Genomic DNA, 15,309 nt, shown 5'->3' on the forward strand with positions numbered 1-15,309 from the left:
TCTGTGAATATGCTAAAATCTACGGAATTGTACATTTTAAAAGAATGAATTTTATGGTATATAAATTATTTCAACAAAGCTGTTATAAAAATATAGACAACGATGAAAGGTGACATAGGAAAAAAATCTTGGCTGCACCAAACACAAGTTGTGTGACCTTGGGCAAGGCATTTGAAAAGTTCTCTTTGCCTTTATGTTCTCATCTATGAAATTGGATAATTATAACATCTAGCTTGTAAATTTGTCACGAGGATTGAATGAGTTAATATTTGTAAAAGCATTTAGAACAGGATGAGGGAGTGGGGCTGACAGAGTCCTCAGTGAACATTACCAATTATTATTATTATTAATCTCTTAAAAATTTTTTTTCTTTAAGATTGGCACCTGAGGTCACAACTGTTGCCAATCTTCTTCTTCTTCTTTTTATTGCTTTTTCTCCCCGAATCCTCCCAGTATGTAGTTGTATATTTTCAGTTGTGGGTTCTTCTAATTGTGGCATATGGGATGCTGCCTCAACATGGCCTGATGAGCAGTGCCATGTCCGCACCCAGGATCCAAACCGGCGAAACTCTGGGCTGTTGAAGCGGAGCGTGTGAACGTAACCACTCAGCCACGGGGCCAGCCCCTAGCAATTATTACCATTATGATTATTATTATAAAGCCTCCTGCGACTTATGCTTTCTACTGTGCTGTTCTCAATGCCCATGATAAGACATGTGGATCCAGTTGATTCATTCTAACTCTTCTATAACATTCATTTGTATATGTAATACATTTATTTATTTCCCTTTTGATAGATATCAGACCATTTCCAAAGTTGTTATAACAAACAATGTCACAGTAAATACCCTTATACGCATACCCTTGGGCACATGTAGAGGTGTCCAAAGGGAACCTGGGAGAATTAATTACTAGATCTTGGGAGCGCACCATTCGATTTTACTCAAGACCACCAAATAGCTCTTCAGCAACGTATCATATTTCTTCTTTCTCTATATCCTTACCAACACTTGGTATTAAAAATTTAATTCTGCAAATATGACAGTTTGATAGTTTAATTTGCATTTACGTGTAACTAGTGAAATTTTTACATCTTTTCCTGTGTTTTTTGGCCACTTGGGATTCCTTTTAGGTTAATGTATGTTTAAGATTGCACGTTTATATGCTGTGTCATTTCTATTTATTTATTATTAATTTGTAGGCAGCCTAGATATATTCTGGATATGGAATAAAGGTTGACTCTCACGTTTTAGACTTGGGCAAGTGAGTGGATTGAATGCTATTTAAATGGACGAAAAGGGTAGTGGAAAACAAGTTTTAGAAAGAATACCAAGAGTTCACTTTCAGTCAAATTTGAGATGCTTTCGAGTCATCCGAGAGAACAAGTGTGTGCTGCAGAGATACATTTGGGAGTTGTCAGCTTATAGACGGTATGCAAAGCGATAGCAATGCACGTGGTTATCTCCTCAGAGAATTTGGAGCGACATGACAAGAGCCCTACAGAGTTATACATTTGGAGAAGGAGGATCCAGAAGGGGATACTGAGAAGGAGGACCAGTAAAATAGAGGAAAACTAGAATTGTGTGATATCATGGAAGCCAAGAGAGGAACGTGCTTTTTTTTCTTAATGGCTGCATAATTTTTTTAATGGCTTCATGAGGTTTCATTGCATGGACCTATACTAACTACTCTTCTATTTGGAATTTAGATTTGTTTCAGTGCTTTTTTTTTTAATCATAAACTACACTTTGATGAGCATTCTTACAGGTTCATCTTTTTTCACCACTCTGATTATTTCCTTTGGATATAGGATGTAGGTCAGAGAGTGTGTCTATTTAAGCCTTTAACTATAAGTTGCAAATCATCTTCTAGACAGGTTGCTTTTTTTCTACCATTCCAGTGGTGGTGGAAAAGTGGTGAGAACCAGATATTGCATACCAACATTTTCTTTTTTTTGAGGAAGATTAGCCCTGAACTAAAATATGCTGCTAATCCTCCTCTTTTAGTTGAGGAAGACCTGCCCTGAGCTAATGTCTGTACCCATCTTCCTCTACTTTATATGTGGGACGCCTGCCACAGAATCGCTTGACAAGTGCTGTGTAAATCCACACCCGGGATCAGAACCAGTGAACCCCTGGCCACCGAAGCAGAATGTGCGAACTTAACCACTGTGCCACTCGGCTGGCACCACCACCATTTTTTAACGGTTGCAAAGTGTGCCATTGTATGGATGTTCGTAATTTATTTGGCCAAAATTTATTTTAGCTAAATTTTTTTGCTCGTTCTTAACCTGTTCTTTAGAATAAATTCCTGAAAGTGAAATTGATGAGTCAAAAGTATTTGCATTTTTAAAGCTGTGGATACATACAGATAAATCACCCTCCAGAAAGGCTGTGCTTTTGCCATCAACAGGGCGTGGAAAGGGACACCTCTAATCTTTGGGAGTTATTTGGAGAACTACACCCTTAATTGCTTCTGTCAGGCTGAAAGCATCCAGTATGACTTTATATGGAAACTGTGCTCAAATAAAAGTTCTTCAACAATGTCACTTTTGCACATCACACTAGGGTTGAGGCCCCAAATCTGAAAGGCTTTTATTCCAGCTGTATTATTTGATCTGTGATCTAAAAATTATTTCCAATATTAGGTTGGCGACCAAGTCATCAGAGACATCTCCAGAGGGCAAAGAGGGAGGATTTTTGAAGCTAAGGTCTTCAAATAACAGTTGATCTAGTGTGACCATGAGGGCACTGGGAAAAGGCTGCCTCAGTTTCGAAATCATTTCTGTTGAATGCTCCGTCTCAGAACCAGCGAGATTTTTGTTAGACTGCATTCACTTTGGACTTTCTAGTTGGCATTTCCCATTTTGTTGTGGTTGAACAGTTGACCAGAATAGCAGAATAGGTTCAGTTTTCGTTGAGACGGCTCTTGTAGATGCTCTTTTTTTTTTTTGAAAAACAAATGACAAATAGTCACTGCTGTATCCGCAAAAAGTAGACATTTGCATTAGAATCTCTGCAGACGCCCCGTTCTTTCACTGGCACCCGAGTCTTGGCGTGAGATGTGAGCGCTGACTCATCCGCGGGTACTGAGGCCTCAGGACAGCGGAGAAGCGCGGCCAGGGGCGCAAGGTGGGGTCCAGCCGTCGCAGGGCGCACCCAGCCCGGCCCACACCACGCCCTGCAAGACTCGCTGCCCGCCGCCCGGGGACCAGCCCACCAGGGCGCATGCGCCCTCGCCGGACCCGCCCATCCACCCCTCCCTCCCGGAGGTGGAAAGGGGCGGAGCCTGCGGTTGGCCCGCCCTCGACAGAGGCGCGCGGGAGGCAGGGGCGGGCCTTCCGCCTCGCGAGGGGCTACTTCCGGATTCAGTGCCGATCGCTGTAGGAGCGGAGCCGTGTGGCGCTGGGTTAGCGGGCAGGCTGGGCTGCGGCCCGCGCGCGGCGGGCGATGCTCGGGGGCAGCTCTGGAGCCCGGGAGGGCGACGAGGCGGAGGGCGACGGGGCGGGGGCTGTGCCTGCGCCACCTGCCATCGACTTCCCGGCCGAGGGCTCGGACCCCAAGTATGATGGTGAGGGACCGGAATGCCGCGGCATCCTCCCCCTGCCCCCATCACTTTCCTTTCTGGGTGTGCAGGGCAGCAGCGAGGTTGCCTCGGGACCTGGGCAAATTCGGCTGGATCTGGGCTTGAACCGGGGCTGGGGTGGGGTGGGATGGGATGGGGTGGGGCGGCGGCTAAGCTCCACATTTGTTGAAACGAGTGTCTGCGACTGGCTCGTTTGTTTACATTTCTCGTTTGGTTTCCTCTGCGCGGATGTGCTGAGACTTCCCTCGGCTGCTTTCCAGCTGCCAAGCCCTGTGGATTTGCGAGAAGCATGAGCTTTGCAAAGTACTTGAATGGGACTTGGCAGGCCCTGTGCGCTCAACGGTTTGGGTTAAGAGTTTTGATTTGTAGCTTCTCTCGTCTTTTGCTTCACTGATGGGGTAGCTAGAGACTCCTTATACCGAGGCAGTGCGGAAATCACCCTCTTCGGTTTAAAAAAAAAAAAAATGCCCCAGGTTTTTTGAGCCTTTGGTTATCAGGAGATATGGCATAGGGCAGTCAGGTTACTGAGCGTAAAGCGAGAGGTACTTAAAACGTTGACTCTAACCAGTTCAAAGTATCCAATATCTTATTGAAAGCGCAATAGGCTCTTTAATTGCTACCAGGTGTTTGGGCAATTTTAAAAGTTAAATTATGCTGTCAAGAATGAAGACATTGATTCAGGAGGTTTTTACTGTATGGTAGTTCGAATAGGATGGTTACAGAGAATACGCATTCAGTTGAAGCATGAAATAAATATTAACATGTTGCAGCGGATTTAAAGGTGCAAGGTGGGTTGAAAAGGTTTTTAATTTGTTAAGTTCTTCAATTTTCGTCCCTAATATTACCTGTAATTCCTGACCCGAAAGGGGGACAAAAGCAGACTGTGGTGGTAATTTAAGTAGGCCATTAACAGAGGACAGTTGTAAGATAACTTTTTTAATGGACAAACTGATTTTTTCCACACGTAAGGTGGTCTGTTATAGTGCTCAGTAGTATGCAAAGTATTATGTCATAGGAAACGTCCCAGCTGCAAACACGCAAGTCTGTGTTTTCTGTAACGTTGTGATAAGGTTTTCTGCAAACTAAAGATTATTCTTGAAGGGAGTGATCGTAGATAAGCTTTGAAAAATTTCCTTCTCCTAGATTACTAATAAGACTGTTGTGTTTACATATTGCCTTTTCTGCCAAAGAGGCTCAGAATGTCTAGACATAACTTATCTTTTTATGTGAAAAGTAAGATCTGTGAAAAATGTGGTTTCATTTTTAGTAGACGTAAAAACAGACTAGTTGAATGACTTCTGAAAGGTCGTCCGTATGGCGTGAGGAGTCACTCTGACACTTAATGGTACAGTCAGAAAATTCAAAAGGCAGTTGTAACTCTAAAACCTTTGTTCTTCAATTTATTGTATAGGGTTTCTCCTAGGGCCAGCATCAGCCTTTGATCTCTCTGTTTGTTTGCTTTTCCTGTGGAACAGCCTGCATTAAAAGGAGGGCCAACAGTCAGCCCATTGTCAGACTCATTAGTTTTTCTTCTTTCATCTGATGCAAGTTTTTCAGAATTTTTGCCTCGATTAATCCTCCAGGTTCCTCTTTCATTCAATAATGGACGACTTGGATCCTGCTTTCCTGAGGGGACTGAATGAGGTGATCCCTTTCCTGTTTATCTGCTCCTCTCGTACTTGGCAGAAGTCTAGAACTGTAATTTGCCTAAGATCTGTGTCTTATTTCTTATTCTTTTATGAGAGGACTTCACTTCATCTTTCCTTTTAGCCACTTTCCTTTTCTGCTCATGACTAGAACTGTGAAATGGGAAACTTTAACTTTCAGCCTTCTTTTCCTTTCAATGCTACTCCTTTCTGCATTAGAGTGTCTATTCACTGGTCTTTTTTTTTTTTTTGAGGAAGATTAGCCGTGAGCTAACATCTGCTGCCAGTCCTCCTCTTTTTGCTGAGGAAGACTGGCCCTGAGCTAACATCCGTGCCCATCTTCCTCTACTTTATATGTGGGACGCCTGCCACAGCATGGTTTGCCAAGCAGTGCCATGTCTGCACCCAGCATCCGAACTGGCGAACCCTGGGCCGCCAAAGCGGAATGTGCGCACTTAACCCTCGCTGTGCCACCGGGCCGGCCCCTCATTGGTCTTTTTAAAGTTGTCATTTTCTTGATTTATTAGGTTCATTTGACTCCACTGACCAACCATTCTTTTCTTCTTATTAAAAACTTGAATTTTCTTACTATAGAGAATAGGAAAGTATAAGGATATAAAGAAGCAGAAAACCCTCCTAACTATAATCTCACCACTGTTAACAAATCAGTATACAAAAACATTTTTTTCATATTACAGAATATGTTGAAAATATCGAAAAACCTCGAAAAGAAAATTTAAAAATCGTAATCTTATCACCTAGAGGTTACTGTTTATGTTTTGGCCTAGCTGGAGACTACTTACTTGATGAAGTTTGCCTTTAAAACTATTTGTCAAAGAAAAGTATCATGAGTGGATTAAAGATTTCTCTCTGATTTTATCCAAATAAGATAAAAATTTAGAGAGATCATTCACAGAAACTTAAGGAGTAAAGGAAAAAGAGGGAAAGTCACCTGTGCGCACTTTCCAGCGGAGAGCTCACTCCTAACAATGGGACTCATTCATTTGCAAATATTTACTGAGAGCTGCTGTGTGCCAGGTAGACTAAAAGGGCATGTTCGCTGTAATTTCATTCCTTTTACAGATTCTCTCAATGTATTATTGAAAACTGAGGGGCAGAGGTTGTGTCTGTTTTGTTCTTTCCATTCTTTTTGTGTGTGTATATGTATATAGCTATAAAATAAACGTTTTAAAGTTGTGGTCATAGTAGTAGGATAAACATTTTACGTTCTGCTTTTTATTTATTTTTTTATGTTCTGCTTTTTAAATGTCATGTATTAGTATTTTCTTGTGATGAATTAGCATTTAAAAACATTGTTCTTAAATGTTTCTTAAAATGACTGTCACATTCCATACTAGCATTTATTTGGTCTTTGTTCTATTCGTGGAAAATAGGTTTTTTTTTTTACCATTAGAAATAATAATGTTTGACATGTATATACATAGATCTTTGTTACTGTCTGATTATTTCTTTAGAATAGATCCACAGAAGTAGGATTTGCTGGGTTAAAGAAGTACATTTGAAAAAAAATGTTTTGATACATTTTGCTAAAATGATGACCAGAAAGGTTGCGTTGGTTTGTATGAAACTGTCTATCGCAAACATATGAAACTATCTTACCTCTCTTTTGTTAGTATTACTGTTTATAGCCTGCTTCTTTGACTTGATAATGAACTATTTGTGATTATCTTTCTATACAGCATCATTTCTAACAGCTGTATAGTGTTCTATGTATATAACTTAACACATTTTCAGTATTTTAAAGTATTATGCTGAACATCTTGTACATATATATCTGTTGTAACTTGTTTAGTTATATTCTTGGTATGTATTTCCAAAACTAGAATTCCTGATGGAGGTTTCACATTTTAAATTCTACAGTGTGTTGTCGAAGGTCGCAAACACTTCTACTCCCTTGTATTTGAAAATGTCTACTCTTCTGTGTCCTTAACAATACCAAGTATTCCAGGTTTTAAATAGTTACCAGTCTGGTGGCAAACTCTGGTACTGTAGTTATTTAAAAATGCGTGTCATTAGTTACTAGTTATGTTATATGAATTTTTTTTTTAAGATTTTATTTTTTCCTTTTTCTCCCCAAAGCCCCCCAGTACATAGTTGTATATTCTTCGTTGTGGGTCCTTCTAGTTGTGGCATGTGGGGCGCTGCCTCAGCGTGGTTTGATGAGCAGTGCCATGTCCGCACCCAGGATTCGAACCAACGAAACACTGGGCCGCCTGCAGCGGAGCGCGCGAACTCAACCACTCGGCCACGGGGCCAGCCCCAAACCTATTTGAATTTAAATTGTGTTTCATCTTCTTCTCAGCTTGTAAGAGCTCTCCATACATTTTACTATCTTTTCTTTTTCTTGTCATATTTTGTACAGTTATACGTACTGTACCTGATTTTGTGATTCATATTTTAACTTTAAGATATCTTTCCATGGAGAAGTTTTTACATGGCCACGTTTTCCATTCTTTTTCTTTTCTGTACTCAGACAATAAGCGTTCATTTAAAATGCATAGCACATGTCCATACATGCAGGTCTTTCTTTGGCCGCCTATGGTTCAGAGAGGAAACTGGTGAATGAAGTCTGGATTTGAGAACTTTGGCTCCTCCAGAACCCTTAGTACTTTCTAGAGGAGAGTAGAATAGACGATTTGAAATGGGGCTGATGTCAGCAGGTATAGGATATATGGTCCCAGTTTCTGCAGGGCGTTTCCTGTTGGGTGGTTCATTAGCTCTCGTCCTTCCTCTGACAGCCTCTCTTACCAGTTTTCACTCATTGACACCTCCATCCTCCCTTTGCTGGGGGTTTAAATCTTGGCCAGTGATTTCTTTCTTGATATCTCTGGGATCCATTCTTTCCTCCCTGTTTCTGTCACTTACCTCCTTTTGTGGGATCATCCTAACTTCTTGTTGACTGTTACATGCCTCCTTCCAGGCTACCTGTCACACATTTCCAGAAGTTTCCTCAAAACATTTTTTTCTCGTTGTGTTTTTGGCCTGTTTAATAATATGTTAAGTGAACAAGGAGTGAGAACTTAGGAGCTTCAGCTTTGAAGTGCCAGCTTGACTGTCTCCTTGGTCTTGTATAGTGGAAACAGGATGGACTTGGGAGTTATTCTGATCTGCCTGCTTTAAGTTCCTTGAGCTCTCCTCGAGATCAGTGTTCTCATCTGTAGAATGAGAATGGTAATCCTCACCTTTTACTCCTTTGTGAGGATTAAGTGAAATTGTGCGTATTAAACACCTGGTGCGTGCAGAGCACATGCTCAGAGTAGAGCTTCCATCCTTCCTCCCTTTTCCTTTCTCCTCTACCAAACTTCTTTCTTTACTCCTGGGACTTGTCTGTTCTCTCGAAGGAAGGGAGTCATCCTGTTCCCGCTTGCTTGAATACTTATTTATTTCTACCTTTGCACACATGATTACAACACCATTACTACCCAAACTTTCTCCACTCCCCCAGTGACGTCTTTCTGGTAGTCCTCCAGTGTCCGGAATTCTACTCAAAACTCGCTTCCAGAAATTAGATCAACCCCACTCAGCTTAACTACTGTTTGTTTTTAATTTCCTTAAGTTTCAATACTTTGTATTTCCTTAATTAGAACATGCCGTTTTGTTGTTATGGGATATGTTTCCCGTTTATTAACGTTTTTCCCTTTTCTGATTTTCAGAGTCCGATGTCCCAGCGGAGCTCCGGGTGTTCCGAGGACCCCTGCAACAGCCGGCTTTCCCCTTTGCTGTTGCAAACCAACTGCTGCTTGTTTCTTTGCTGGAACACCTTAGCCATGTGCATGAACCAAACCCACTTCGTTCAAGACAGGTGTTTAAATGTTAGTAAGAGTACATGTTGCCAAATAAAACTTGTAAAAGTACTATATTGTTTAATGCTGCGGGTCTGAGAAACAACTAGTGTATGAAAATTTGAAATAAGTATTAATAATCCACATTTCGTAAATTCGTTTTATATTTTCCTATAGGTAATTCCCTAGGAATATAATCACTGGGGACCCCAAAAGGTTAACACCCATCAAATTGTGGGTATTTACATAAATAAAAGGTTGTTCTTTTGTATTTATGACATAATTCATTTAATTTTTGAAGATCTGTTATGGTGTAGTTGGTGAGCAGGTAAACAAAAATCACAGATCTTCATTCTGAACCAATTCTTGACCAGAGCCCTGGAACAGTTATGTGTTGTGTTGTCGAATAGGGAACTGTTTTTTTCTACACACTGAATACTTCTGATGCCAAATATGAGGTTTTTCCCCACACCGACCAGTTCTCTGATGCTGAGCATCCTATGCTTAATTCAGTGCTGACACTGTCTACCTGGAATTAGTGTCAGATCCCACAGTTAGGGGCTCAGTCCCACAAGGCTGCCCTCATTTCAGATGCCAGTGGCAAGTAGTGGGTCCCCAGAGTCCTCAGGTTACCCACACCTGTGTCCATCTTGGCTACAAATTGGGGATTTCCACTACCCCCTCCTCAGGTCTGATAATTTCGCTAAAACGGCTCCCAGTACTCAGGGAGACACTTAGGCATATCTGTTTATTATGTAATAAGGATATGATAAAGGAGACAGATGGATAGCCAGGTGGGGAGGCACAGAGGGTAGGGTCCAGAGCGCAGGAGCTTCTGTCCCTGTGGAGTTGGGGTACACCACTCTCCCAGCATGTGGATGTGTTCACAACCCTGAACTATCTGAACCGTGTAGTTTAGGGATTTTTCTGGAGGCTTCATCACGTTGGCATGATCGATTATTGACTCTTGATCTCCAGCCCTTCTCCCCTCCCCGGAGGATCGGGGGGTAGAGCTGAAACTTCTAAGCTTCTAATCGTGGCTTGGTCTTTCTGGTGACCAGCCCCATCCTGAAGCTCTCTAGGGGACCCCAGCTACCAGTCATCTCATTAGCGTACAAAAAGACACTTTAAAGAAATATTTTATTGAGGTCATATTGGTTTATAACATTGTGTAACTTCAGGTTTACATTATTCTTTATCAGTTTCTGTATAGACTGCATCGTGCTTACCACCAATAGTCTAATTTTTATCCACCACCATATATATATATGTGCCCCTTTACCCCTTTTGGCCACCCTCCAGCCCTCTTCCCCTCTGGTAACCACTGATCTGCTCTCCTTATCCATGTGTTTGTTATCTTCCACATATGAGTGAAACCATGTGGTGTTTGTCTTTCTCTGGCTTATTTCGCTTAACATCTCACCCTTGATGTCCATCCATGTTGTTGTGAATGGGATGATTTTGTCTCAAAAAGACACTCTTATCACTCTGGAGATTTCAAGTGGTTTTAAAAGCTCTTGTGTCAGGAGCTGAGGTCAAAGTCCAAATATTACAAGAAAAAATGCTCCTAGCACCCCTATTACTTGGGAAATAACAAGTGTTTTAGGAGCTGCGTGCCAGAAACCAGAGACGAAGACTAAATATATTTCTTCTTATACCACAATTGTTGAGAATGTTTGATTTCATTCCTGCCATGAGTTATCTGTATGAGAAACTTGAGCACAAAAGTGAGCAGAATTAGAGATTATGGCATTTCTGGTTCAGCTCATCGTGGAGACCATTGTGGCCTCTTGAATAATTCCAACCGCAGATTCTAAGGGTCATTTCTACAAAAGAAGTCTTTCTAAGTCTTGTTTGGTGTTGGAAATCCTCAAACTTATAGATGCTTTTATGTGATCTTAGAATGTAATATTTTTAGTTAAAGGTCGATTGTTTTGGTGAACTTGATGGGACGTGAAAAATGGTAAATATTATTTGTACAGTGTACACTTATTGTTTTCCTGAATATGTGGTGGGGAGGTGGGTTATACAAAAGGGACTGTTCTTTAGGTTCCAGAGCATCGGTACCTGGGGATTATTGTATTGGGCTCATTATCTAGAAAAGCCGATTATATATAGTACTCTTGCTCCTAATTAAAGCAAATCTGTGAATCTTGCTGATTTTAAGATATTTTTGAATTCCTTGTATATATCCTTTTTAGATGACTCAACTTTTTTTTTTTTTTTTTTTATTAATGTTATGATAGATTACAACCTTGTGAGATTTCAGTTGTACATTTTTGTTAGTCATGTTGTGGGTACACCACTTCCCCCTCCGTACCCTCCCCCCACCCCCCCTTTTCCCTGGTAACCACCGATCAGATCTCCTTCTCAATTAGATGACTCAACTTTTAAACAACATATATTTAAATGTTTTTGATGAGATTGAGTTAGTTGATAATCTAAATGGACAGTTTTCCATATAGAAAGAATATTCTCTATGGTGTTTGTATTCCTTGAATGAGTAAAAACCTAGCACTTTTGTAGAAACTTCTTTTTCTGAGAAGCCTGGAATTGTGACTTCAGACTTGACTTTCCACCTGGCATTTGGTCTGTATGCGCACCTCTTATGTGCTCTTTGTATATTGGTTAAAGATACTCTGCAATCAAAAACAACAGTTACTGTTCACTTTTGTTGTCAGTTCTGATCATTTGCTTCCACTTCTGCCTTTATGATCTCATCTTGTTGTCTGTCAGCAAAGTGTAATGTGTTTGAATGTTGGAAGACTGCTGTGGTTACGTTTTTTCTTGCCTTTTTAAAAAATGCAGCTTAGTACTTTACTGATTGATCAGACATGGTGGACAAATGACTCTTAAGCATCAGATAGGTAATTATGGATGTGCTCCTGATCACTGAGGGTACCACCTGTTCCCTCTCTTTTAGAGACCCAATCCCCAAGTTGTAATGTGTGCATAAACGTAACTTTTTTTATTATAGAGCTATTTTTTTTCCGGAGGCTATTATTGCTCTTTGTTTTCTGTCTACTCTTTATAATTGCCATTATATTGATGGCCTTTCTCATAATCGTTTTTCGTATTCTCTTTCTAGTACTTTGTCAGACCTTCATCAAGATGGGCCTGCTGTCTTCCTTCACTTGCAGCGACGAGTTCAGCTCCCTGAGGCTACATCACAACAGGGCCATCACCCATTTGATGAGGTCGGCTAAGGAGAGAGTTCGTCAGGTGAGCGCTAAACAGTGTCCTTCATGTATGACAAGACACTGTAAGTTCAAGAGAACTCTGTTTTAAAGCATTGTGAAATCCTGGTTATACAACAGCTTCGTAAGAATGTAAACTTTAATTTGCTTATTCAACAAATGTTCACTGAATGACAAGCACGTGTTAGGCTCTCTTGTAAGTGCTGGGGTTCAAGAAGTGAACAAAACAGACAGAAATCTCTCCCCTCATGGAGCTTATGTTCTAATGAGGGGCGGTAAACAATAGAAGAGAAAAAATATATGTAGGGTGTTAGATGGTTGTAAGTGTTAAAGAGAAACCTAAAGCAGAGAATGGCCTTAGAAGATGTGTGAATTTTATGTAGAAGGTTGCCAGGAGGGCCTCCCTGAGACGGTGTTGGTGTCGTTTAAGTTGGGAGCCGAAGTTGAGAGAACGAGGAGGGAAGGCGTTCCAGGCAGAGGAACCATAACTGCAAGGGCCCTGAGGTCACAGGGTGCTTGGCCTGTTTGGGAAGCTGACAGGCAGGCTTTGGCTGGACTAGAGTAAGCAGGGGGAGAGGGTGGGAGAGGAGGGGCAAGGAGTGCAGCGAGACAGACAGATGGAGTAGGAACTGAGACCATTTTAACATCTTTGGTTTTTGCTCAGAGTTTAAGATGGGAAGCACTGCGGGATTTTGAGCAGAGGAGCGACATAATCTGACTCACCTTTTAGTGGGATCGCACCAGCTCCTGTGTTGAGAGTAGACGGAGGAGAGCAGGGGCAGAAGCAGGGAGACAGTGCAGTTGTACAGGCGAGAGGTGATGGGGGCTCGGCATGGGTGGTAGCAGTGGAGGTGTGAGAAGCGGTCAGTTCCTGCATATATTTTGAAGATGAAGTCAACGTTGTTTGCTGATGGAGCTCCTTGGTAAACACTCAGCTTTCTCAGTGGATAGCAAGAATACCGCTCTTTTGGTAGTGATCTTTTGGTTAAGAGAGAAACAGTTTCCCTTGTAAGCTCTTAAGTAATATTGAAAAAGCCATTGGGTGATTTTTGGTTTTTTTTGTCCTAATGTTGTCTGAGCAATTGGGACTATTCACATGACATTGGATTTTGATAGATTCCTTATTCCCTGGAATTTTTAAAACGCTTTTTCAAAGTAACTCTTTGCTTTTAGGATCCTTGTGAGGATAATTCTCACATCCAGAAGATCAGGTATGTGTTAAATACTTTCTTGATTATACAGAGATTATACAAACTATCCAAAAGCAGTCAGGATTAAGAATTTATCCTGAATTAATCAGAAATTTACTATTGAGGTGAAAAAATAATGTACTTAGGGTGTTTTATGAAGATTAAGAACTTTGTTCTCAGCAGTTAATTACTGCTCCACGATTTGCTTTACTTGTCACTCCGTCCTCTTTGATCCCCTGCTGCCCGTTCGGTGTGGGTTCCGTCAGCCTCACCCTTAATTCAGGCTACTGCTATCCAGGCTGGGTCAGGGGCACACCGTTGAATTTCAGCTGTATGTGGGAAATGCTAGTTTTGAAATCTGTAACTGGTCTGAATCATTAAGAAATATAAGTAAATTTATTGCTGAGCTCAGCTAATCCACGGCTGCCTGTTACTCATCCTTAGGATTCCTGCTCTAAAACTTCGATGCTAATTTCTTAGTGAAATACTAATTACTGGTAAAATACTTAAATTAGATTCATGATCCCTTTGCTATCGTTATTACACTCTTGATTTGCTGAGCGAATGTTTTCTTCAGAGAGAAAGAAAAGTTTCGTTTTAGGTCATCCTTTCCGAATTTCCACAATGTCCTGATTAAGAGGTTTGGCCGGTTGGTAGTACGGTGAGCATGGACCATCCAAGGACATTTTGATTCTCTCTTGTTGTCACATTGGTTGACTGTTTGTATTCAACTTTCAGGTCAAGGGAAATAGCCTTTGAAGCGCAAACGTCACGTTACTTAAATGAATTTGAAGAGCTTGCGGTCTTAGGAAAAGGTGGCTACGGAAGAGTGTACAAGGTTGTTTTCCACACGTTTGCTTTGACCTACTACGCAAATAAATGTGTTTTGAGAAGTTGTTTTCATTAATATTATTTAAAGTGCTGCAAGGAAAGTTCCTAGAAATCATAAATATTTACTTTTCAGTGAGATTTGTCTTTTATAGGGAAGGGGGCAGGTTCACGTTTTTTCCTAACTACATTGGTAGTTTAGGTGGATTCTGGAAACTTTGAGTTTTTGTTCTCTAGTTAATTTTTATTAAAAATGTATTACTGGGGCCAGCCCTGTGGCTGAGTGGTTAAGTTCCCACGCTCCACTTTGGCAGCCCAGGGTTTCGCTGGTTTGGATCTTGAGTGCAGACATGGCACTGCTCATCAGACCATGGTGATGCGGCGTCCCACATGCCACACTTAGAAGGACCCACAACTAAAATATGCAACTATGTACTGGGGGGATTTGGGGAGGAAAAAAAAGATTGGCAACAGTTTCTTTATTCAGCTGGAATTTAATGGCACAATATACTTTGTCTTTTCCTCTACTTTTTAGGTCAGGAATAAATTAGATGGTCAGTATTATGCAATTAAAAAAATCCTGATTAAAGGTGCAACTAAAACAGATTGCATGAAGGTATGATTTAAAAAATTTATTTGTTTTGAAAAATTGAGTATTTAGGTCCTTTTGAAAGAGTTACATGTTTATGTGTGTATATATTTGGCAAATGGTGGTATGGATTGCCAGTTTACTAAGAATGGGGACAGTAAAATAAACATCAAAACTAAATTTTTTTTTTAAGCTACTTCAGATTGACCATATTTCAGGGTCATTGCTGGGGAAATTAATTTTTTAAGTAAATTATTCACATACAATACAACTTGTTATGAAAAAAACGTGAGCTGAATTCGGATCCCAATCTTCTCCCTGACATGCCATGTGGTCCCGGGCAAATGACCTAGTCCTCTAAGCCGCTTCTGTCTCCCGCCTTTGAAATAGTGGTGACAACAGGGGTTTCATTTACCTTGGAGAACTGGACTTCCTCATAGGCATCAAATGAGAGAATGATTATAAATGAGT

General features: G+C 40.9%; 1 protein-coding gene across 2 annotated transcripts in view; it reads left to right on the forward strand.

Annotated features, from left to right (window-relative positions):
• The first annotated feature begins 3,286 nt into the window (after positions 1-3,286).
• Positions 3,287-15,309, forward strand: part of EIF2AK1 (eukaryotic translation initiation factor 2 alpha kinase 1) — a 28,892-nt gene continuing 16,869 nt past the window's right edge. For both annotated transcript variants that reach the window (XM_070566248.1, XM_008527550.2), the window contains exons 1-6: positions 3,287-3,570; positions 8,906-9,064; positions 12,123-12,256; positions 13,405-13,442; positions 14,160-14,259; positions 14,785-14,865. In XM_070566248.1, coding sequence (XP_070422349.1) covers positions 3,450-3,570; positions 8,906-9,064; positions 12,123-12,256; positions 13,405-13,442; positions 14,160-14,259; positions 14,785-14,865 — 633 coding nt within the window. In that variant the 5' untranslated portion in view covers positions 3,287-3,449. The remainder of the gene's footprint in view (positions 3,571-8,905; positions 9,065-12,122; positions 12,257-13,404; positions 13,443-14,159; positions 14,260-14,784; positions 14,866-15,309) is intronic.

Source organism: Equus przewalskii, chromosome 12 (assembly GCF_037783145.1).
Source record: "Equus przewalskii isolate Varuska chromosome 12, EquPr2, whole genome shotgun sequence".
NCBI classification, from domain to species: domain Eukaryota; kingdom Metazoa; phylum Chordata; class Mammalia; order Perissodactyla; family Equidae; genus Equus; species Equus przewalskii.